The sequence below is a fragment of the Salminus brasiliensis genome, chromosome 1 (genome assembly GCF_030463535.1).
Source record: "Salminus brasiliensis chromosome 1, fSalBra1.hap2, whole genome shotgun sequence".
Taxonomy (NCBI): domain Eukaryota; kingdom Metazoa; phylum Chordata; class Actinopteri; order Characiformes; family Bryconidae; genus Salminus; species Salminus brasiliensis.
This window is the reverse complement of record NC_132878.1, coordinates 9,392,427-9,416,480: the sequence shown is the minus strand read 5'-3', so window position 1 is coordinate 9,416,480 and position 24,054 is coordinate 9,392,427. Positions and strand designations below refer to the sequence as shown.

Sequence of the window (24,054 nt, the reverse complement as noted above, 5' to 3'; positions counted from 1 at the left end):
TGTGTTCTTTCAGACTGTCGTCATTGTTTTCCAAGCATATTAGCAAAAGCAAAGTTATCTTGAAAGTAAGGAGGCTGTTCAGGAAAAAAAGGGGCATGTTTGGCATCCGAGGGCTTGGAAGCGGTCTGTGCACATCCTGGCAGACAGCACATGAAGACACACACACACAAATATGTACATACACATGTGACTGCAGCTAGCAAGAAATATTGAAACCACACACTTTTTCTCTAAGTGATGTTGAAATGTGTTTGTTGTTTTGATGATCGTTCTTCCTTCCTTTTCAGAAAAAAGCAGAAGAGGCTCATAAGATCTTTGAAGGACTCGGCCCAAAAGTAGAGCTGGTGAGTCCACCAATGTTGGATGCAGCAGTTCAGACTCTGTGTAGTGTACATGCTGTGATTGTTGTTTGTGAAGAACAGCCCCCTGTATTGGCAAATTCAGCTGCTTAAGGTGCACCATGTTCAGCGCCCCGTGCACACCCTGTATAATCTCCATTAAAAAGCACTGCCAAAAGAACGGGGCGCTGTAGTGCTTAAGGCCACCATGCCCAGTTCCAAGTGTCAATTAGAAGGGTGTAAAGCCCCCCAGAATTGGGCTGTGTGGCGGTGGAACTGCATTCACTGGAGTAATGGAGTTTCATCCAGTACCCCTGGGATGAGAAACTTTTGGCCATGTGGTGTAGCTAATAATTCTCTCTGTCTCCGTCTCTCTCTAGCCGCTGTATAACCAGCCATCAGATACTAAGGTTTACCATGACAACATTAAAACGTAAGTATTTTCTCACCTCAGACCTTATTTAAAATTTCTTAGTGGGCACCCTGGTAATCAGTAGGTTTCAGTTGAGTCTAGGTCTTATCTTTTGCTAATGTGCATCTATAGCCTAGCTAAAAAGCTCTGTTCGGGAGGCAGTGACTGAATGAATGATTTGCGAAGATGAAATCAAGATGCTACAGTCAGTCACATCCTCTAAAGCCATCATTCACTGAAGGACATTCATGTTCCTGCCAGGTGGTTGCTATGGTGATGCTAGGTGGTTGCTGTGGTGTTGCTATGGTGTTTGTAGGTGGCAAATCTGTCACTGTTAGGCTTTTGATCAAGGCACTTAACCCTCTCTGCACCCCGGGCACTGCAACGATGGCTGCCACTGCTCCGGGCACGTGTGCTCACTGTCCACTGTGTGTGTTTGATCACTAGTGTGTATGTATGTGTGTATGTGTGTGTTCACTGGACGGATGGCTTAAAGGCAGAGGCCAAATTCCATAACTGTCCGTCACAAATGGTGAATGTTCTCGTCTTGAAATGTTGCTAAATGGTTAAAAGTGCTAAAATTAAGCAACAATAAAAAATAATAAATAAATAATACAAAATTAGGTGAAATAAAGAATCTTCAAATTTATGTTTGCTTTTTAAGGCTAGTTAATGTGCAAGAAATTGACTGGACGATCTAATGGCATATTTCTTTTACTGTGGAAGGTCAACTAAAGTCAATCTAGTCAAACTAGGCTTGTTCTGCATGTCCTTTTCTATAAATGAATATGTTAAAAGGCTTATTTTAAAGTTTTGGTTTAGCAGTGCTGTGTCCCAAACCGCACACTCCCACAGTATGGTGTTTTGAAACTAGCCACCATTTAATATAGTATTCATTAGCGTAGTCGCCTTAAGAAGGTAAAGACGTGCGAGTTAGGGTGCGGCCACAGTAACATGCGTTACATTTACATTACATTTACATTTGTGGCATTTAGCTGACGCTCTTATCCAGAGTGACTTACAAGGTTACTGAGGTATTACAGAGATGGGCCAATGTAGTGTCAGGAATCTTGCCCAAGGACTCTTATTGGTGTAGCACAGCATAGTCACCCAGACCGGGAATCGAACCCCAGCCTCCCACATGGTGTGGTAACTCAGTGGCAGGTAGAGGTATTATCTGTTGCGCCACACCAACCACATACGTTAAAGCTGTAAAATTGAATATCTTTCCGTGAACAAATTAACATGTCTGCATGATCAAAAATGTGGTATAATACTGCTATCAAGACGACATGGTTTAACAGGTTGAAGGATCCATTGTGTAGATTTTATGTTTTCTCCCAGCTTGTTTACAATGTCGATTACACAGGACCCACAGACATAGCCACCTTGTGCTGCCTCTACTTGCAGCCTTTGGTCATTGATGTGCCATATGTCACCTTTTTTTCCCTTTTGGTTTGATTACAAGTATGTCAGTATGAACGCAAAGCAAACCAGGACTGAAATTCAGTGTGATTTCCTTGCTTGGCCCGGACCAAGGCACCCACTGAACTGCAAGTCTAAACACACCCTTAAAGCAAATGGCCTTTCAGGTTATGTCGGAGAGCTCTTTCACCTCTAGGCCGTGGCCTCTGCTCCAGTGGTTTTTATAGGCTATTATTTGATAAGAAGTGAGACGTGAGAATGGAGTCCCTGTCTGTGTGTGCAACATAGTTGGGCTAAAGGTGCAGGGCTAAGGTCCTTTATGGCCAAATAACATATAGAGGCCATAAAATCAAATGTTGAAATAGTTGGAGCAGGTCATTGACCTTCACCGCAGAAGCTGTTGTTGCTTCAGATTAGTAAAAGTGAAATGCGCTTGTGTTTGTAGAGGTCCAGTATGTGCGTGTTATGACCACCCCTGGTTTGCAGTGAACTTCTCATATAGGAGCCCTTTGTAGTTCTGTAATTCCAGACTGTATCCATCTGTTTCTCTGCATACTTTATTAGCCTCCTTTCACCCTGTTCTGCAATGGTCAGAACCCCACTGGACCACAGGTGTTATTTTTGTAGGTGGGTCATTTTCAGCACTGCTGTGACGCTAGTGACATGGTGTGTTAGTAGTGTGTGTGTTGTGCTGGTACAAGTAAATCAGACACAGCAATGCTGCTGGAGTTCTTAAACACATCAGCATCGTTGCTGGACTGAGAACAGTCCATAGACCTGAAATACCCAGCCAGCAACATCCTCTGAGCAGCGTCCTGTGACCGCAGATGGACTAGAGGATGACCAACACAAACTGTGTAGGAGCAGATGAGCTTCAGTCTCTGACTTTACATCTACAAGGTGGACCTACTAGGTAGGAGTGTCTGATAGTGGGCAGTGAGTGGACACAGAGTTTAGAAACTCAGGGTTTTTGTGTGACAGTGAGGATATAATACACAGGTTCCATAGCTTGCATAGTGTTTGCATCTCCAGGCCACAAAATGCTGAACTCGTTTACCGTCTTAGAGGGCGGAGCTTATGTATGTGGACAGATAGATAACAGAACGAATGTGTGTTTTACTGTTTGGTTGAGTGTTTTCATGAACGTAGGCGAAAAGGTGTGTGTGTGCAGTGAGGTGAAGGTCAGGTTGTCTGGACTCTTATCAGTTCCATGAGCGAGCACTGTGTCAGCCAGAGTAGACCTTTATCTTGGTGCCCTCCTCTCGTACACAAATAAAATGAACTCTGGTGTATGAGTGGGTCTGTGTGTTACAGGAGGGTATTGCAGTAGTGTTAAGTTGGGGTGGACAAAATTACTATTCGATCGTATTGTGATCAACTTTGTTATCGTGAAGCACAATATGCTTTTCTGGGCATGTCGTGGATATCTTCAGTTCTTAAAGAACCCTGCCCAAACACAATTTTCAGAGGGTATAACTCTGAGAATATTTCTGTAGCAGTTTTTAAGAATCTGCCGCTACTGCTGCATCTGGTCTGTGTATCAAAATATTGCAATAAATATTGTCTTGTGTAAATGGTCGAGATATAATAGTTATGCATCACCCACCTCTAGCAATAAGCTGTGTTCAGTAGCAGTAAAACTATACGGTTTATTGCAGAGATGTGGGTTGTATTGCAGTGCATTGAGGGAAGTGGTGGTGTATCAGATCACATTTGTAGAGTCACAGGTTTTTTTGGTTCCTTTTTTATATATATATATATATATATATATATATATATATATATATATATATATATATATATATATATATATATATATATATATATATATATAGAGAGAGAGAGAGAGAGGCAAATGTGAGACAGTGTTTTTTAGCTTTCAGTTTAAAAAGGATTTTGTGTTTCTGCCTTGCTTGTATTAGTGACTCTTAGTGTGACACGATCTGTTTTTGTATTATTGACATGGTCTGTTTGTTGGTTTATATTCATGACTTTTATTTTGACATGGTCTGTAGGTTTGTATTGGTAACTCATTTTTATTGTGTTTTATTCTTTTAAAATAGTGACCTCTCTTATTTTGACACGGCCTGTTTGTAATGTAGCAGATGTGTGGAACCCCTGATTGAGGTTTGAGTGACTTAAAGATTTCTCCTTTCTACACTCAGCCCGTGTCCATATGAGACTCCTAGATATTGCATATTTAAAACCAGTAGACAGGGGCTTTAAAGTTGTTAGCAAGTTCGCAACATGCAATGCTAAGCCAAGCAACATGCAATTATTAGTGTCTGACTACGGCAAATGCAAACGACACACAGGAGCTGGAAGATCTGCCTCCTTTTATTCTTTCCAATCAGCCAGAGCCAGTGCTGGCCAGCATTGTGATGTGTGGAGAAAGTGCAGAGAGCAAGGCTGATTGAGCTGTCTCAGGGTCCCAGTAGTTGATGGCTAGCAGCATGACCAGGATTCAAACTAGCGATCCTCTGGTCATGGTGACCCTCGGAGTGCGTTATTAATATCATGACCTGTTGGATCACATGTCTTTTGGTGATTCCTGCCTGTACAGGACTATTTGACCCTAGTTGGAACAAATCTTGGTTAGTCTGATGCCTTTTGTGCACAACAGACAACACCACTACCCGCCACTGAGCTACCACACCATGTGGGAGACTGGGGTTCGATTCCAGGGCTGGGTGGCTGGGTGACTATGCTGCGCTACACCAATAAGAGTCCTTGGGCAAGACTCCTAACACATTGTAACATTGTTCCAGCCCTATAGTAGGTACACTCTTGACTCTTATCAGTAGAGTTAATCATGCTTATCTCTGTTCTTACTGATCTGGGTTCAGTGTTAAGAGTATTTTGGCTGGTAAGAGAGTGTGTGTTCACACCGTTATAAGAATCATCTTTACTCTTAAAATGCATTTGGGAAATCCAGCCCAGTCGCCTTCAGTGAGGACTAACACAACAGATGTGTGATGATTGCAAGGCTACAGCTTTTCTACAAATCCTGTTTTAAAAGAGGGTTAATTAGGCAGGGTGTTCTAGTTGGCCAGAGCACGACATGTTAATGACATTTTGAGATATGAACGATGTCGTTTTGTTGACGTTATGCAGTTTCCATGGCAGCAGGGTGGCCAGACAGTGTTGGTTTTTCTTGTATACAGTAAGAGCATTGTTTAGGTCTGCTCCGAATGCATGAATGAGCGCATGTGAATGTGTTCTTTCTTCTTCTCGTTTTCTCTTCAGAAATCAAGTGATGAGGAAGAAGTTGATTCTGTTCTTCAAGCGGAGGAACCATGCACGCAAACAGAGGGTGAGTGAGTGTACGTGCGTGGGTGTGTATTCCCCTTACCAGGGCTTTGAGGGGAACTTCCAAGAACACTCTCAGAACATGCTCTTAAGGAGCGGGCGGACAAAAGATGCACACAAGCGCTACGTTTCAGATGTGCGTGCACACAGTCTGGCTGGAGAAGACTTTCATGAGGTCACTGACATCATTTACCCCAGGGCTTTTATGACCCTTATGAGGAGCCCTAGGAATGTCCAGTTCGAGGTAGGTTTGAGTAATGCAGGGACGTTAGGATTCAGGGCGGACACGCTGCAGTTTTAATGACGCCATGGGTATTTCTCCCTGACTGCTGCTATTGCGTAATAGCCTGGACAGAAGCTTCAGCTTGGTAACTTAAAGGGGACGTGTCTGTGTGTGTGTCTGTGTGTGTGTCTGTGTGTGTGTCTGTGTGTGTGTCTGTGTGTGTGTGTGTGTGTCAGCCTCCCCAACCTTTCCCGTTTAATCCTGTTTGTCGGGCAAATATACTGTCTTAGGTCCTGTCCCAATTCTTGCCCTAATGCACTCCTGAAAGTGCACTTCTTTTTTTTTTTTTCTTTTTTTTTTTTTTTGTTGTGAAAGGGTGTGAGCGTTCAAGGTGTCTAGGAGTTTAGAACACAATTGGGACACACTTCACCTCACGTCTCAAAGTCCCCTGTATACAACATCGCTGCTTAAAAGCCAAACACCACATTGGCCACAGCAGAGAATCATTTCAAAGATTATAAAACATTGTCAATTAACAGACTCATGACCCCCAGAAACACTTCAGTCTTGATCAATAAAAATATAATCAAATCCACTCACACTAGGTGCTGGGCAGTTAATCGAAACTGATTCAAATGAATTGAAATGTGAATGTCTATCTGACATCATCTTGCCCTTGATTATTTTTATAATTTAGATTAGTTTTAATTAACACTACTGGATGGAACATGGGTAAATGCTTTGATTGTGTTAATTTAATTAAAAACGCTTACGCAATGTCGTCGGGCAAACAAGACGCTCGGAGGAAGGTGCCAGATACTCCGCTGTGATGCATCGGCAAGCAGACGGCCGTGCTGACCAGCATCACATTGAAGCAATCGGTCAACCCATCCGCAGAGAGCGAGGCCACTTGTGCCTACTCAGGCTCCGGCTGCTGATGGCAGGACTTGAAGAGAGATCAGCATACTGTGGTGGTGTTGATGGTGCCCTGTTCTACTGTGCAGTGACGCCTGCAAAAATAAGTCATCGGAAGTACAGCTTTCCTTATTCATTTCCCGATATGGGGCGCTGCGTGGACTGGGGGGAGGAATGATGGGGTTTGAAACTTAAGCACTGTTTACACAACACTTCAGACACTTATAAATCAAAAAAAGCAAGGACAGCCTGTGAAAACCAGGTCGTATCTTTGACTTGGACTCTTTAAAGGTCATGGCAGGGTGTGCTGTGATGCTGCCACTCCCTCCATAAAGGTTAAACAGGCTATATATAGATGTCTGGCTTCATGTAGAGTAGCCCAGTGTAGATAAAACCCCTCGCACTATCTCTCCTGCTCACACACATACCCTGTTGCTTGAGCTTTCAGAGTAGGCAGACTCTGAGTACAGTGGATGTGTTCCTCTGTGCAATAAAGCCTGGGCTAAATATACCTCCTAGACCACATGTGGAAGTCATTTGACTACAGAGGGGGTGTGGAGGGGTGTGGGTGTGTGTGTGTGTGTGTGTGTGTGCGTGCATGCGTGTGTGTGTGTATATATATATAAGGTGTAGTGCAAGTTGCTCTGTAGTACGCTGTACTGGTCAGACACTTTGGACCATGAACAATAGGGTGGGGTGATTATGGAGAGAGGCCAAGTGGAAGGTGAAATGCTTGGAGAGTGAGGGAGGAGGGGGGGGGGTACAAGGCCGTATTGTCAGCCATGTACTGTAGTGTTTGTAGGCAGACATACACACACTTGTTTACTCCCCGTCCCACTTCCTTTCTTCTTCTTCTCCTCCTCCTCCTCCTCGCCCTCTTGTTGTACTGGCACTTTACCAAGCATATCAGTTGCAGCCTATTTTAGTCTGTTTATTCTTCATGCTGAATAACAAGTGCCATTGTGAAGAGTTTCAGACTCATCGGTGCCTGAAAGTGATAATTTGGGTCAAATAATTATCACTGTATTCTGCTCGTCTTTCGGATCCGAAGAGAAGGTGTGTGTTGTGTTAATAGTTTGCACTGATGTGGTTTGACTTGATGTGGTTTGCATTAAAGGAAAAGTTCAACGAGGTTATGACTATAAATTATGACTTCACACCGACCACAAATCTGATCCGGTTAGACCTGGTTAATATCTGAATCTTAATATCTGTGCTGCTTTAGTTTAGAAAGGAAGATGCTAGGCTAATGTTGCTAACAAACACTGGCTTTAGATTGTCACCAGTGTCCTCTCTGTAAAAAATATGCCAGAAAATATCTTACATTGCTTAATCCTCTGAAGACTAAGAGCATCTTCTGGATTTTTGCATATCCTCTTACATTCGCCTTCAATGCCACTAGCACATCTTGCAGGCATGCGTAAACGAGGGGGTGCGAGTAATGGGACAGGGCCTTATGGAGTGCCCAAACCTTCTCATAAGTGCACATTTTACCCCTTTGATTTTTTGAGCCATTTAGCCATTTTTGTTATTTGCTACATATATATATATATGTGTCCAAACGTTTCTAATGAATACATTTAGCTGCATACACACACACAGCTAGTCCCTGTAGAGAAATAAGTTTTTTCCAGTAGAATAAGTCTCTGGAGAAGATCAACATGAACCCATTTGCACCATGTCTGTCAGATGTAGGCCAGAGGAGTATAAAGTGGGGCGATGGACGGTGCTCCATCCCGTTGTTTTGGGCAAGAGGTGGGGTGGTGATCATCCAACAGCTTGTTGCTGAATCACAGCATCACAGCAGTGTTTCTTCAAAAGAAAGCTTTCCTCTCTGTACAGTAGAGACAGTTACTCCAACAAAAGCAGGATCAACTCTTCATAATACCCTTGATTTCAGAAGAAACGGTGCATGAGCGGGTGTCCCAATACTTTTGTCCATATTGTGTAGTTAGTAGACTGAATTGTGACTGAATGTTCTCAGTTTATGACCTGGTGAAAAGGCTGAGTCCTCATCTCGTAGCAGTTATAAGTGTGTTTACGTCTTGGCTGTTTATTTATGTGTTGAGAAATCAGATTCACCTTTAAGTCTTTGACATGAAGTGTGTGTGTGTGTGGGGGGGGGGTAATTATTTATATTTTTTTAAATGTGTAATTATCATTCTGCAGCCAATTGTCTTCTGTTTGCTGAATGCTGAACTCCATCAGCAGTTGTCGTGTTCAGATTGTCTACACAGTAATGTAATTATGAAACCCGATAATAGACATGACTGTGCGCTGTGTTATTTTTATTGGGTGTCGCGCCTGACGCTTAATGCAGGTGTGTACGCCTGAGCTATGACATTTCAGTCCAGGCTAGTGGAGGGGGAGGGAATGGCATGGATCCTTTTTTTATCCAGTACGAATTGACCAGTCGGATCCCTTCCAAATTGCATTGCAGAAACTCCTCTGGTAAAACTAGTCCAGCTCCAGTATACTCTTAAAAATAAGGGTGTTATCAAGGGGCTGTACCGGTTTGAGAAGTACCGGTTTTTAAAGAAGAGCGGAGTGTGTGAAGGACCTTTACATTGACTTTGTAAAGCCTTTTAAAAGGCTGAAAAATCTGAGAGACATGGTTCTTCACAGACCTGAAGTGGTTCTTCTATGGCACAGCTCAAAGAACCCTTGGTAGCACCTTTTTTATTTTACAGGAAGGGCAGGGGAGTGTGGTGCTTTCAGCTGTCGGTGTGTGACTGAAAACTGCCTGATGAGAGTACAGTTGGGCTGAAATCGTGTTTATTTGTCTCCTCAGGAGCAGAAGATCTGTCAGCGGTACGACCAGCTGATGGAGGCATGGGAGAAGAAAGTGGAACGCATGGAGAACAACCCACGGCGCAAAGCCAAGGAGAGCCGCACACGCGAGTACTACGAGAGACAGTTCCCCGAGATCCGCAAACAGCGCGAGCAGCAGGAACGCTTCCAAAGGTCAGCCTCATTACTTTTATACAGACTTCTCTGTGTGTTACCTAATCGCTTCCAAGAAATGCAAAAATAGGCAGGCTCTGAACCGTTTTGTGGACGTACAGTCTTGTTGGACTTCCACCAAACACACACACACACAGATGCGTATCAGTCATTGATTGCTGTGATGTAACTCAGTGTGTGTAAACAGATGTGCAGCACCAAAAGGGGGAAAATGAAAGGCTGGCCAGCAGCTGGCCAATAAGATGTGAGGAGCCTGCCGGAGGCGAGGTCAAAGGTCCCGCCAGGGAGATTCCTGGTACACAGGCTCTCGGGCTTCCCTGAACTGTAGAGCCGAGCAGACGACAACAGCACACTAGAGCAGGCAGAGCTTTAGACCAATTCCAGTAACTAGACAGACATTAACAATTTAACCAAGGTTGTTTGTTAATAGGATACAATTGAATATTAATTGTTGACTGTGGTCGTTTATATCTGTGAGCTCTCTGGCTCACTATATGGATTCCTACAAATTTTATTTTATTGTTATTGTATATTTGTCATATTGGGGCAGTGGTGGCTCAGCGTTTAGAGCTCCAGGCTATTGATGACTGGGTTGTGGGTTTGATATCCAGGCTTGGCAAGCTGTCACTGTTGGGCTCTTGAGCAAGGCCCTTTACCCTCTCTGCTCTCTGGGCGCCACAGCAATGGCTGCCTGCCGTTCTGGGCGGGTGTGCTCACTTTTCACTGGTGTGTGTGTGTGTGTGTGTGTGTGTGTGTTCACTGCACGAATGGGATAAAAACATCTGTCTGTCACAAACGGTAAATATGGTCGTCCTGTCTACACGCTTTGGATCATCCAACTAATTTCTATAGAAGATAAAGACAACATGATTAGACATAGTGCAGCTTTTAAATGATCATTCAGTTTAGTGAAGATAAAGATTTATTTAAAACCGATTGGGGGGGGATACTAAATCAACCAGTTAACCAAAGTCAGTAGTGGGTTTGTGTTGACCTCCCATTCCCGCTGGAACGCACCCTCTTTATTAGGACTGTGCGGCAAAACGTTCTGCAACATGGCGGCTGCATCATTCAACAGCGTTCCAACCAAAATACCAGAGAACCAATGGTCTCTGTACGTCAGTACAGTTTAGTTGGGAAGGTCTAGCTAACTGAGGCTCAGATTACACCTGTTTAGAGAAGAAAGTCTCATATCTGAGAGCACAAGGTCAAGTGAATGACCTAAGGAGTGTTTTCCACTTCATTTGGGTTTTGCTTATGTTCTCTTTTAAGCGAATGTAGCAAACTGCCAAATCCTACAGTGGGCATGTTATTTCCCCCCACTTGTTCTCAGAGCATTACGTCACCAAACAGTGAGCTTCCACGCGGTTCTGTAAAAGAATGGCTCTGAATTCCTGGTGAATCTATCTGTATAGTCGGTGCCGCAACAGCGCTTTCCTGTTTTTACATTTTAGCTGCATTTACACTGAACACTACCGCTGCCACACAGTCAGCCTTTTTGCCACTCAGTGGGCGTGGCTGCAGTGACTCCCATCTGCTAGTGATGTCACTTGCCTCTATTGACATTTGGATCCAGTCTACTAGCCATGCCCAGGCATGATTACTGGCAGTCCTGCTGAATCTAAACATGGCTTAAATAGAACCTGTCTGGCGACATGGACGAGGATGCAAGTTCTCAAAAAGCAGCACATGATGCTACGTTTAGAGAGATTCAAATACAGAAATCTACCAGTCTCGGACTCGCAGTGAGATTCAAGAACCAACTCAGACAAACATCTAAAGAACTGCAGGCCTCACTTGCCGCAATTCCGCAATAAGACGATCCCTAGGCAGAGTTGCGTGCAGAGTAGTGTGAGTGTCTCTGACTGCTTTCTTCTGCAGGACCTGGACAATAATCATAATTTATGAAAACAATTATTCAGCTTTCCGTCAGAAAATCCTGAAGGAGAATGTCTGTCTGTGTCAGTTTGTGACCTAAAGCTCAGGTGCAGTTGGGTTATGCAGCAGGACGGTGATCTGAAGCTCACAAGCAAGTCCATCTCTGAACAGCTCAAAAGAAAAAATACAGGTTTTTGGAGTGGCCTAGTCATAGTCCTGAGATGTCCATAGTCCTGAGAAACCAACAATTCAAACTTAAACTTTCCGTCCTACAATTTGGCAAAGAAGAATGGGCCAAAATTCCACTGAATGTCTTGCTCCCATTTAGCAGTGTGCAGAGCCCGGAGTAGCAACGATAACACTACGACACTTTTACCATTTTACAGTCAGTGGAGCATCAGTGATTGTAAAGCTGGTATTTTTAAGCTAGAAATGCTACGTAATGTTGCTTTAAATGTGATAAACATTTGAGAAGTGGAAGGTGCCAGTACTTATTTATAGTGCCTGTATGCCTGTCCGTGATGCTTTGACCTTTTTATTTATTGTCTTTACCAGCTTGTTCATCAGCCAGCGGCAGGCTTTTTTGTTTTTTCCCGGAACTCTGGAATCGGCCCCTTTTCCCGTCTCTGTGGTTGTTTGTTTTCTCTGCTGTTAGTAGGCCTCACTTCCGCCCATTCATTCACTGACCCCCATCCTGCAGGTACTGTCAGTTACCTGTGTGCCCACTGTGCAGAGAGGCAGAGGCATGCATCCCCTCACACATAGCAGCTTTTTCTCAGAACTTGTGTCTTGAGAAGCCTGATACATCCGGAACAGTCTTTGGGGAAGTTGGGAAATAGCGGGCTGCTGGCTGTGGTTCTCCGACGACGGACACTTCAAAGGCTTTTATTTTTGCGTCGCTGGAAGTCTAGTTAGTTTGTTCTTGTTTTTAGAGGCAAAGGTGAAAGCCTACAGAAACTGAGGGAGTGAATGGAGGGGCATAGGGGCAGAGCGTTGTGGAAAGCCCCAGAAAGCCCCTGTTTGTCACTTAATGTCTCCTTAAAACACAAAAGCCTCTTTATAATTTAAAGTGAAGTGGTGCTGAGAACTCTTCAGAAAAGACCACACTTCTGATACTGGCCTCTTAGCTGTGTTTTGTGTTTCCCTTCTCCCCCACCCCCTCCACCTGTTTTGACAGCCCACCCCACACACAACCCTCCTGTTAACTTCTTCACCTTTCTCCTTGTATTTCAGAGTGGGCCAGAGAGGGACGGGGCTGTCTGCCACCATAGCGAGGAGCGAGCACGAGATTTCAGAGATAATAGACGGCCTGTCGGAACAGGAGGTAGGTGCCTGATAAGCCCACCCATATACAGCCTGAAATCACTGGTGCCTCTTATCGTACTCGTTTTCAGACTGTGGCTGAGAGTGAAAGGGATGCATACTCTGTCTATTCAGACACTGCCTCATCTCCAGCCTGTAGCTTTTTCTTAACTCTCTTAACGTTTAATGGAAGTCAAGAGTACAAAGAGTAATTTTTGTGCATTTCTGTTGGTCGATTCCTGATTAAATTAAACAACTGTCAGATTCATATTATCAAAATGTGAAAAATGTACTAGTCTTGGTCCATGATTGCAGTTTCCTACACTAGTTACCATTACCACTAATGTTTTGCAGCCCACGTTAACGTTTGTCCCAATGTATTTAGTTTAAGAATAAGAGGCTCATTGGTTGAGTTGGAGCTGGGCCATATTCATGATGCACAATATCTAATTCTGGTATTTCTGAGAGTCAGACTTTGACTCTCAGAAATACCAGAATTTGTTTTGCAAATGTGCTGTCAGTTTGTGACCTAAAGCTCAGGTGCAGTTGGGTTAGGCAGCAGGACGGTGATCTGAAGCACACAAGCAAGTCCATCTCTGAACAGCTCAAAAGAAACAAAATACAGGTTTTGGAGTGGCCTAGCTGCAATGTAGCCAAATTACGTCCTAAAATTTGTCAAAAAACAGCAGCCAGTTAAAAAGGAACACATGTAGAGGCTGCTTTGTGATTTAGCTGACTAAGTTGCTGCCACCATGACGTAAGGATCACTGGGTCGAATCCCGGGTTATGCTTCCTGCCAGCCTGAGAGCAATTTACCTCGCTCTCTCTAGATGGGTTGGTGGCTCTCTCTCCCCAGTGTGATGCTGAGCTGGGTACAAGAGAGGTGGTGTCAGGTGTCAGTCCTACCCCTTCAAGTTTTGGGAGTATTACATGTGATTGGGGAGAGTACTGATGAGTGGGTTGGGTAATTGGCTACCCAAAATGTGCAAAACTCTACTGCATTCATGAGTTTGGATTGTTAGACTTGATTATAATGGATTATTTAAACAGTAAAGGATTATAATCTTTTTTTTCCATACCAAAATAATCTGACATTGTGTCTCACTGTAATCAAAGCAAATAGTATTTTAAACGCTGAGATTTACACCCGAACTGCAGCCAGGCTACGATTCTAACACTGCAGCAAAATGTCCTGGGACACATGTGGCAGAACTTTGTGTTATTTGTTTCTTATTACTGTTTTATCTCTGGTTCCTTCCCTCCATCCACCCACCAGAACAACGAGAAGCAGATGAGGCAGCTGTCAGTCATTCCTCCCATGATGTATGACTCGGAGCAGCGGCGCGTGAAGTTCATCAATATGAACGGGCTCATGGATGACCCCATGAAGGTCTACAAGTCCCGCCAGTTCATGAACGTCTGGACCGAGCACGAGAAGGAGATCTTTAAAGAGAAGTGAGTTTCTGCGAAGAGCGCAGTCATGCAAGCCAGAGCTTTATCTGTGGTTTTAGGAGTCTACCTGGTTATTTTACATTCCATTGTCAATCAACCATGGATGTGCTCTACTGGCATAGAGGAGTGGCAGCTGTTGATGATTCTGAACTGGTCTTTCTGTTTCACCTCTAGGTCTTGTTATTTTCTTCCTTTATGTCCTTTATTTATTATTCTATTAATTTTAGTGATTGCCAATTCTAACCCTCATCTCACAGTGCAACCAGTGCTGGGAGGGTGAAAGCTAGCATCTAGATGCTGCATTAGTGAATGGCTGTGGCATCACCAGGGATTGAACTAAGCTGTGCCCTTGTTGACCTCTTGCCATGGATTGCTACAACAGGCCTTAGTAGGCCAGAACCAGATTAAGCCAAGCTTTTTCAGCCAAGACTTACAATCTTTTCAGTGCCAATTCACCATTAACACCCCAGTTTAGTCCAGGACCAGGTCTAATCTACATTCTGGAGACTAGCTGTAGATGCTTTAACTTGAGTAGATACCTTATCCACTTTATCAGGGATATAAATAGAGAGTTTGGCCGTGATTGGTTGCAGTAACGGCCTCAACCCTTCTGAGAAGTCTTTGAACTCAACCAAATCCCCATAGCAAACATACCAACATCTAGTTTGGACACAAAGGCACTAATGCTGGATCACAAACACCACTCTGACTCATCCTGAAGGTATACGATAGTGTTCAGACACTCCAGAGAATGCAGTCCCATGGCTACAGCCCAGTGCTGGTCCTATTCTATTGCCAGAGCTTTTTATAAACACTATTAAAACTTGCATGTCAGCAGTGGGTGAACCTTAATGTAGCTGAATACACTGATGTAGATGTCTAATGCACCATTACTTTGTCTTTCATTACATAAGAAAAATAAAAAAATAACAGTAATCAATGTGGCCATTGCAGTTGCAGACGCATTAGAGTCAGTATGTAATTCTGCCCCTTTGGCAGAAATCGCAGCTTGCTAATTTTTTGGAGCTGAAAGCTGTAGCTGTAGTTTTCTCACACTAGTTGCAAAAGGTTCTGAGAGATGTTCTGAGAGATGACGGAGTCGTCTAGCTGAACAGTTTGTCACAATTGGCAAGATGGTCTTTCTTCATGAAATGCAGATCATCCAAATTACCACTCCTTTGCTGATTATGGTCAAAGAGTACTTATTTGACTAAAGTTCACTCCCTCACCTACGTGCATTTAAGGGAGCGCAGCCGCAGGCTTTAAGGTGAAGGTGCAAGTATCGGTCACTGCACTAGAGAGGGTGAAGGGCCTTGCTCAAGGGCCCAACAGTGGCAGCTTGCTGAGCCCGGGTATCGAACCCACAACCCTGTCATCAATAACCTGGGGCTCTAACCACTGATCCACCACTGCCCCATCCTCGAAACGTGTGTAATTTCAACCTCAGTTACCTTGAACATGGTCCAAACACAGCAGAACTGGCCTCCTCTCGCCCACTCGCTTGACTTCGCTCTCAGGCTGGAGTTTGTATAGTCAACACTTTTGTCGCTAGCTCAGCAGTTAGTAACTGATACCCTGTGGAGCTGTAGTCGAGCTAAGACTAGCTTAGCAAGTGGGCTACAGATCCAAAACTATGTTCATTAACAGTCGCTCAATTGGAGCCATTCTCATCTAAATGTTTAGAAGCGGGATTTCTGTCTGATTTCAGTGTTCACTTTGTCACCCTGTCAGCAAACTGAGCGTTGTATTTGGTCATTTTTCAGGTTTTTTTTTTTGTTTTTGTTTTTGTTTTGTCCTTCCTGGTAATACTGTATACAGCAGCATTATTTTGAGACGATATAACGGTATGAAAAAATTGGATACCACCAAACACTGGAATGCACGGGTAATGTGTTTTCATCACTCTTAAGGTTGTTTGTGCAAGCAAAGCTGCACAGTTGAACAGTGCTCCATCACTCTCACCAGCACACAAGCAGTGCTCTGTAGGCCTTGATTACTTTATTTGCTTTATGAAGTTGCTTAGTTAGCTACTTACTACTCACTACTTACCCAAAAATCAAAAATGCAGAATTTGGCCCAGGGTGCCTAAATCTTACGTCCAACTAAGATAGTGTATTTTCTTTGGAACTGGATCTTCATGCAGCAGTTGTCCTGTGGGGTCACCACCACTCTTGTGCAGACTACAGCTACGGTCATGCATGTGAAACAGTGAATAGAGTGTATCCAGCCAGCAGCAGCTCCCGAATCCTCCGACCACATGGAAGCTTCCGTTTCTCCTTTTACCACGCTGCTCCGTTCTGCCGGCATCGCGTGGAAGGCGAACAGCATTTCTGGCTAATGACTCTACAGAATCCATATGAAGTTTCTTAGTCCTTTGAGCCAAGATGCTGGTAAACGAGTTGGGGCTCCTAAGCTGGAACAGAGAGTGGAGACGATGGCATACATGATTTTTGACCCTGTTGGGGGTTCTGTAGAAAAGTCGTTGACTCGTAGAAAGTTTGTGCCAGATGAACATCCTGGACATGACCCTGATGGGGGCTCCCATGCTTTCACACACTAATTATTTTTATCCTCTGCCTGGATGCTTTGTAGTGAATGTCACCTATTGCTTGCTTTGTGTTCCTTGTGTTCAGTTGGGGGCGGTGTAAAACAAAATCCCCTCTCACTCATTGTTTGTTTTCTAGGTTCGTGCAGCACCCGAAGAACTTTGGCCTGATCGCCTCTTATCTAGAGCGAAAGGTGAGTGCTTCCGTTCTCTGTGGGCAGGCTTCCTGTCTGTGGCAGCGTGCTCTCCGACACACACACGTACAAATAGAGCACCCACCAACCGCTCTCAGCCCCATATCCATTGTAGATAGATCATTGATTTGAACTTGTTGAACTTAGAAATGGCCGGTACGTCGGTATGTGACACATGATATGGATTTGACAGCAGATGGGCTCAGAAACCAATGAGCATGGTGATCAGAGATGAAACTTGTAAACCAGCACTAAACATGCCTGGAAGAGCGAGTTGCCCCTGTTTATCTGCAGCAGACGTATTTAGTCATGTTGTATTTAGAGAGCAACTAAAAGTATGCAATATATGTGAAGATATACACAGATCTGCCATAACATTAAAACCAGCTTAATATTATGTAGGGTCCCCCCTCGTACCTCAAAAATGGATCTGACCCATCAAGGCGTGTCCTCTGGTATCAAGCACCAAGATGATGGCTTGCAGCAGATCCTTGAGGTCCTGTAAGTAGTGAAGGTGGGGCCTCCGTAAGCATCAGTGAGCTCATGGGCGACCGTTACCCTGTTACTGGTTCGCTGGTTGTCCATGCTTGGAGCACTTTTGATGGGTTCTGACCACTGCACCATCAGTCCAGGGAACACTACTTTTCTAGTTCTGCTGCTGCTCCACAGATCAATGCTGGGGGGTCTTTATACCCCTCCAAAGCCCACATAAGGCATTAGGCATCATGGGGCCCAATAGGTTCATGTCTGTCTGCTCCAGAGAGTCCTATTCTATTGGCAGTACTTCTCTACAGGGACTAGACAAGCTGTGTGTGTGTGTGCGCATAAGCACATCAGTGTCTGCATTCATTAGGAAAAATGGGTTTTCACAAACATATGGATATAATGTGTTCTGATTGGATGCTAACGTTGCGGTCATTGTTGGTTCAATAAAAGCAATTATCGGGAATTATTGGGAGACTGCTGAGTGATCCCAAATGGTCACTGTCCTAAACTGACCGCCTCGCTCCCCATTGTTGAAATGTGCCTGCTGGAGAGTTTTAAGGGTCATTATGCAGTGTAGGCAGCATAGCTATATTAGTGATGTGTGTTTGCTGTGGCTGCAGGAACCACAAAGAACAAAGTGGACCACTGTTTCAACGCTAAACGCAACAACAGATGACTTGCTGCTATTAGGAGGCACCACTGCTCTCCCACTAATCCCTTAATCATAGATAACTGGTTATACATAAAGATCAGATCAAATAAGGAGGATTTTCTGTAACCGTAGCCGTCTAGCTAGCACACGGTGTTCCTCATTTGCAGTAGTTACATTAGCGGTCTGGCTAAGCTAGGCCTGCTAGCTTTATTATTATTATTATTATTATTATTATTATTTATTTGTTATGCGTCCTAGATATCTCACTCTTCTCTCTCTCCCCATCTCCACCCTCCAGTGCGTCTCGGATTGTGTACTGTACTACTACTTGACCAAGAAGAGCCAGAACTACAAGACGCTGGTCCGACGCAACTACGGCAGCCGCCGACGGAGGAACCAGGTAAGTTACAAGCAGCAGCCGGTGTCCAAATCGTGTGTGTCTGTCTCGGTCAGTGGCATGTGCCATGTTGTGCTGTAGATGTCTGGTTTTGGCAGTCTCTCTCTCTCTCTCTCTCTCTCTCTCTCTCTCTGTCTCTCTCTGTCTTTCTCTGTCTCTGTCTGTCTGTTTCCTCCCTCTCTTTTGTACTCTGTGGTGGTTTTGATGCTGCACAGAGATTTTCCTGTCTACCCCTCCGTCTGACTGGTCCTTCTACTTCACCTCAGTTCACTCCTTCCAGCAATCAGCAGGGTTTTCACATTAAGTGTGTTCTCTGTTTGCATGTCTGGTGCTCCCTGTTTGAAAAAAGCAGAAGCATAAAGCAAAAAACCCACAAACACAAACATGACATGCATTTTTTAAATCCCTCTTCATTCCAGCTGTCAGTCTCCTATGTTTTATTCAGCAGTCAGCACTGTTTTATTCAGCAATCAACATTTTCCTCGATTCTCAAGGCCATTATGGTTTGACTGGACAACACGAAGCTAGAGGAGTAGCTGTCATTCTCATGACTGCACTCTAGCAAATCATCCAGTTACGCTGATGTTTAACCAAGAGATATTTATTCAGTGCATGGGAATGCTTCAGATTGATGGCTTGGTCCGAAAAAAACAACCGTCTGTGATTCTCCTTTGGTTAACAGATGAATGTAGCCAATCTCTCACTCCTCTCACTCTGCAAATATTCTAGTTTTTTGGATTCATCTGTCCACAGAACATTCCTACAGCTGGCATCTGGCTTATTCATGTGGTCTTGAGTAAACTTAAGTAAACTTGAGGAAACTCTCTACTAAGGTTGGCAGCAGTGAAGCTTTTTGGAGAGTACAGTAGTTGGCTGTCCTAATAATCTAAGTGGGTGTATGAATAATTTTGACCCTGTGTTGGTTTCTAAGTTTTAAGCAACATTATGTAGCATCCTAAAAAAAAAGCAGCTGCAGAATAACTTACCGCAATAAGGAGAATAGTGGGCCTATCATTGCTACTCCCGAGTCCCGAATGCTGCTAACTGCACTATGTAAGTCTAGTGACGCAGGTAGGGCAGTGCTACTGAGAACAGCGTAACACTGTGTAAGCAGTGTCATATTGGTGTAAAAACCACCTCAGCTTTTCAGAACTGCTGTAAGGGGGAGGGGGGGGGGGGGGTTGTAGGGGGAGCCCAGGAGCAAGAAAGACTAATTCTTGCATAATGCTCCTTTAAATTACAGAAACAATCAAAATGTACACTATGTCCAAATATTTCTTGCACCCTTTGATGTCACAGATGTGCGTATGTGCTTTCACACAGCTCGTCTAGGCCCTGTAGAGAAGTGTTGCCAGTAGAATATTAGGACTCCCAGATAATCATGAACCTGTTGGCACCATGCCTAAGACCAGGCATGGACTAGAGGGGTATAAAGCCCCCAGCATTGAGTTGGGGATGAGGTGGGCTGGTGATCATCCAACATCCTGATCTCACTACTGCTGAATGCAATCAAATCCCCACAGCAATGCTCCAAAATCTAGTAGAAAGTAATCTCTGGACTGTAGAGCAAGAAAAGCTTGATTTTTAGAAAAAAATGATTGAGCAGGTTTCCCAACTAAACAAATGCCACTTATTAAGCAAAATTATCCAACATCAAAAATTTTATTTGAAATGTGTCTTTTCATCCTTACACAGCAGCTTCAACTGAGCGATGGGCTTTCTTGCATTAGTTATATATGTAGGATAGTGTGTAAATATTCTATTAATGTTATTAGTATAGTTTAACTGTTATTATATTTAACCTTATTTTTATATTGTATAATGTTAATTATTGTTTCTGTATACATTAGAAACATTACCTGAGGTGTTAAGGAGGACAGCAGTACAGATACAGGATTCTATACACGTATACAAGTCTGGCTTATAGTTAGGAAAAGGAAAGGGGGATTAAATTTTATCCATTTAAAGAGAAATGGACTTTAGACTACTTCCTCTGGTTCTTTATTCATTTCTCTTTCTGTAATCTCAAAGAAAAGGTCCTAATTTCCATTCAGTGCAAGTAATTATCCATCTCTATGAAGAGGTCTATAGCGGGGCGGGTGTTCTTTTCAGCCAGCGTTTTGTAATTGCTTTTTTTTCTTATTCTTTTTTTCCCGTCTGCTAAAAGTACCTTACAAGTAGACGTCACCTTTCTTTAGGTCTTTTGCTAATGTACCGAGGTGAAGAGGTAAAGGAAGAATTAAAAACCAAGTCCAACATTTCTGAAATGACTTGTCCTGCTGTTTCCCAGTAAGACTGAATGGAAGAGCATAACCAAAATATATGGGCATGATCTGCTGACCCTGTCCCAACCCCCCTGAATTTGTAATGAGTTCCCATTTTTCTTTAGTTGTTATTAAGCAGAAGTCCCTCCAAAGTGGAGCTAGTGGAGCTGGGCAGTTTCCTATGTGTCCTCAGACAATGCTATACCTGATTTTATATATTCGGTTGAGTTGTAATAGAGGTAGTAGGTGTAGAGGTCTTATGGCTAGATTTAGTCTGCTGTTTGCTGCTGTCTGCTCTTTGTTGCTTCCGGAGTTTTTATGAATTCGCATTTATTAATATTTGATTAACATGGGAGGTTCTTCTAGATTGAACCACCAGTTTACCTCCGAATGCCTGGCATAAAGATCAGAAGCTATGAAGTTCCCAATTATTCACAATTCTGCATGGAATTGCTATACCACAAGGGACCCACTGTCTGTATCAGCGATCTAGAGATCGTGGGATAAAGTCTGGATCATAAGCTGGTCAGCTAAGTAGCTTTTCTTCTCCCTTTTCTATCTCCTGCTAGACAATAAGTGAAGCCTAACCCATGGATTCTGTAACTGTGCTATTTACTATTCCTTATTACTGTAGTCCAGGACGGCTTTTAGGCGAGAACACTCATTAATGAAGGGTACATGTATATTGTTAACCTCTAGCGTATTTGTGTACTCTAGCCTGTGTTTTCAGAAAATAATAATAATTAATTGGTATGTAAACTGATTTTAGGGCATTTTTACATTGTAATACTTCCGGACAGTTGTGTATACATGCTCATTTTAGTGGTATATGCTGCGTTAACATAGAGACCCATTGCCGTAGGCGTCTGTAAAAGCCCTCAGTGGTCAGAGCGCACTACGGCTAGTCTTGTGTTCCCGTCCTTTGCACCCTTGTGCTCTTGTACCCTACTTATTGAAGCAGCTGTTGGTGAAAGGCTAGCTGATAGCATGCTATGCATGCAGAGTGAATGAGAGGGGTCTGATTATGGTGGTCCAGTTGGAGAGAAACAGTTAATTAGAGATGGTGGAGATGGAGTACCTCTAGTTTTTTTGTGTATATGGTTAAATGAGAAGCAGGCAATGTCCTCTCTAACACTCCACCCTCATCGTTCCCTCATCCCATCGCTCCCTCTCTCTCTTTTGCTCTGTCTCTGTGATTTATGGAGCGCTGCAGAGCTTACTAGGAATCTGTTTCATCTGCCTGCCACAAACGAGAGGCTCCATGCTGACTTCCAGGGGCGAGAGAGAGAGAGAGAGAGAGAGAGAGAGAGAGAGAGAGAGAGAGAGAGAGAGAGAGAGAGAGAGAGAGAGAGAGAGAGAGAGAGAGAGAGAGAGAGAGAGAGAGAGAGAGAGAGAGAGAGAGAGAGAGAGAGAGAGAGAGAGAGAGACTTTTCAGGCCCTCCTCATAACAAACCAAATCCTTTTCTGTGTCCTTGAATGGTAGCTAGCTTAAGTGTGACGCACTGTACTCTGGAACAGCTTCGGAGAACTGCTGCAGTGCTCCATACACAATGATTACGATGTGTGCGGTGTACAGTAGCAGGTTTAAAGCAGCAATATGTAACATTTTTACCTTTTAAAATAACAGCTTTAAAATCATCTTGATGCTCCACTGACTGTAAAAAGGAGAATATCGTCTCCATTGTTCCTGTTCTGGGTTCGACACACTGCTAAGTTCACTATGTAACTTTGGAGAAGCTGTCTGACCAACACTGGTGAGAACTGTGACCAATTGGTGTCCAATCCTGTAGTATTACACTACCGCCACAGTCCACATGCTTCTTTCACATTCAGTGACCGTTCTCTATCTCTCAGCTTGTCCAGAAAGCTTGCATTTCACTTCCTGACTGTAGGGAAGCAAGATTCTCCCATATGTAGAGGGGTACTACAGACCTAGCCATGTTGCCTTTTGCCCGTTTCTCTAGCTTCCCTAACCCATTTCCTGCTGTACGTCCGTCCTTCACTTCCACTCTCGATCTCTTTCATCAGTGGTTAGTAGAGGCTGTGCCAGTCTCTCTCTCTCTCTCTCTCTCTCTCTCTCTCTCTCTCTCTCTCTCTCTCTCTCTCTCTCTCTCTCTGCATATATCATTTGCTCTATTTGTTGTCGTTTGAGTGGGCTGCGCCACAGAATGTGAGCGTTTATGGTGTTTAATTGCTTAACAGAGTCCGGCTCATTTGTAAAGACGATTGAATAGCAGGTTTTTGATGAGGGGACGTTCCCCATTGTTGCCCTGAAGGCCTTGAAGGAGAGAACCTGCTTGCTTGCACCCAAATATGGTATTTTGTTCATTTGATGCAACCCAAGTTTGTGGGTGAGTGTCTAAGTGGAGCCGCCTGCTGTAGCACTGATCAGTAGGGAAGGCTGTGGGGTCACTGGCTGGATGTGGCCCAATGTCAGGAGTTCAATATCAATAATTAAAAAGATGATTTGAGTCCAAGCCTACTCACGCGCTGACCTTCTCGCCCCGTGGAGGACGCAGAGAGAGATCCATTGCCTATTTTTGGCCGTGTGCGAGCACGTTTGCGTGTTGTAGCGAGAGCACGTCTCACCCCCAGCATGATGACCCATAAATATTAAAGATTTTCCTAATGTTTTCATCAGTGACGTGCTGTGCTGTCCTGACTCACTTCGCTTTGCTCTTTTATAATGGATGATGGTCTCAGTGTTGGAGTCAGTGTGACTCTAGTGTGAGTCCACTATGTTGTTTAAATATTACGATATTGAGCTTTTCTGTACTGGTTTGAGTGGGAGAGATCAACACGGATATCCTGGTTGTGACCTTGGGAAAGACACTTCAGCCCTGATTGCCCATTTTGCTTGGTGGGTGATGCTCTTCTGCTTCCAGGCGCAGTAATAATTCAGCTTCAAGACAAGACGACCATATTTACCAGTTGTGATGGACACTGATGGAATTTGGCTTCCGCTTTGATCCCATTCGTGCAGTGAAACACACACGCACATACACACCAATGGATAGTGAGCTCATGTGCCCGGAGCGGTGGGCAGCCCATGTAGCAGAGAGGGTGAAGGGCCTTGCTCCAATGCCCAATGGTGGCAGCTTGCTGAGCCTGGGTATTGAACCCACAACCCTGTCATCAATAGCTCGTAGCTCTAACCACTGAGCCATCACTGCCGGTCACAAAAGATTCAAACGTAACAAGCATCTACCCAACCACATTGAGGCACCACCACCCCTGACCCCAGAGGAACTAGATGCCAAAGTGGTGTTCGTCTACGGCAACAGCTTTTCATGTCTGG

The 24,054-nt window shown here is 44.0% G+C and overlaps 1 protein-coding gene across 7 annotated transcripts in view; it reads left to right on the top strand.

Annotated features, from left to right (window-relative positions):
• Positions 1–24,054, top strand: part of ncor1 (nuclear receptor corepressor 1) — a 111,861-nt gene that overhangs the window by 28,555 nt on the left and 59,252 nt on the right. For all 7 annotated transcript variants that reach the window (XM_072659734.1, XM_072659742.1, XM_072659980.1 and 4 more), the window contains exons 7-14: positions 288–344; positions 719–771; positions 5,422–5,488; positions 9,414–9,586; positions 12,698–12,788; positions 14,043–14,221; positions 16,903–16,957; positions 18,394–18,495. In XM_072659734.1, the coding sequence (XP_072515835.1) occupies positions 288–344; positions 719–771; positions 5,422–5,488; positions 9,414–9,586; positions 12,698–12,788; positions 14,043–14,221; positions 16,903–16,957; positions 18,394–18,495 (777 nt within the window). The remainder of the gene's footprint in view (positions 1–287; positions 345–718; positions 772–5,421; positions 5,489–9,413; positions 9,587–12,697; positions 12,789–14,042; positions 14,222–16,902; positions 16,958–18,393; positions 18,496–24,054) is intronic.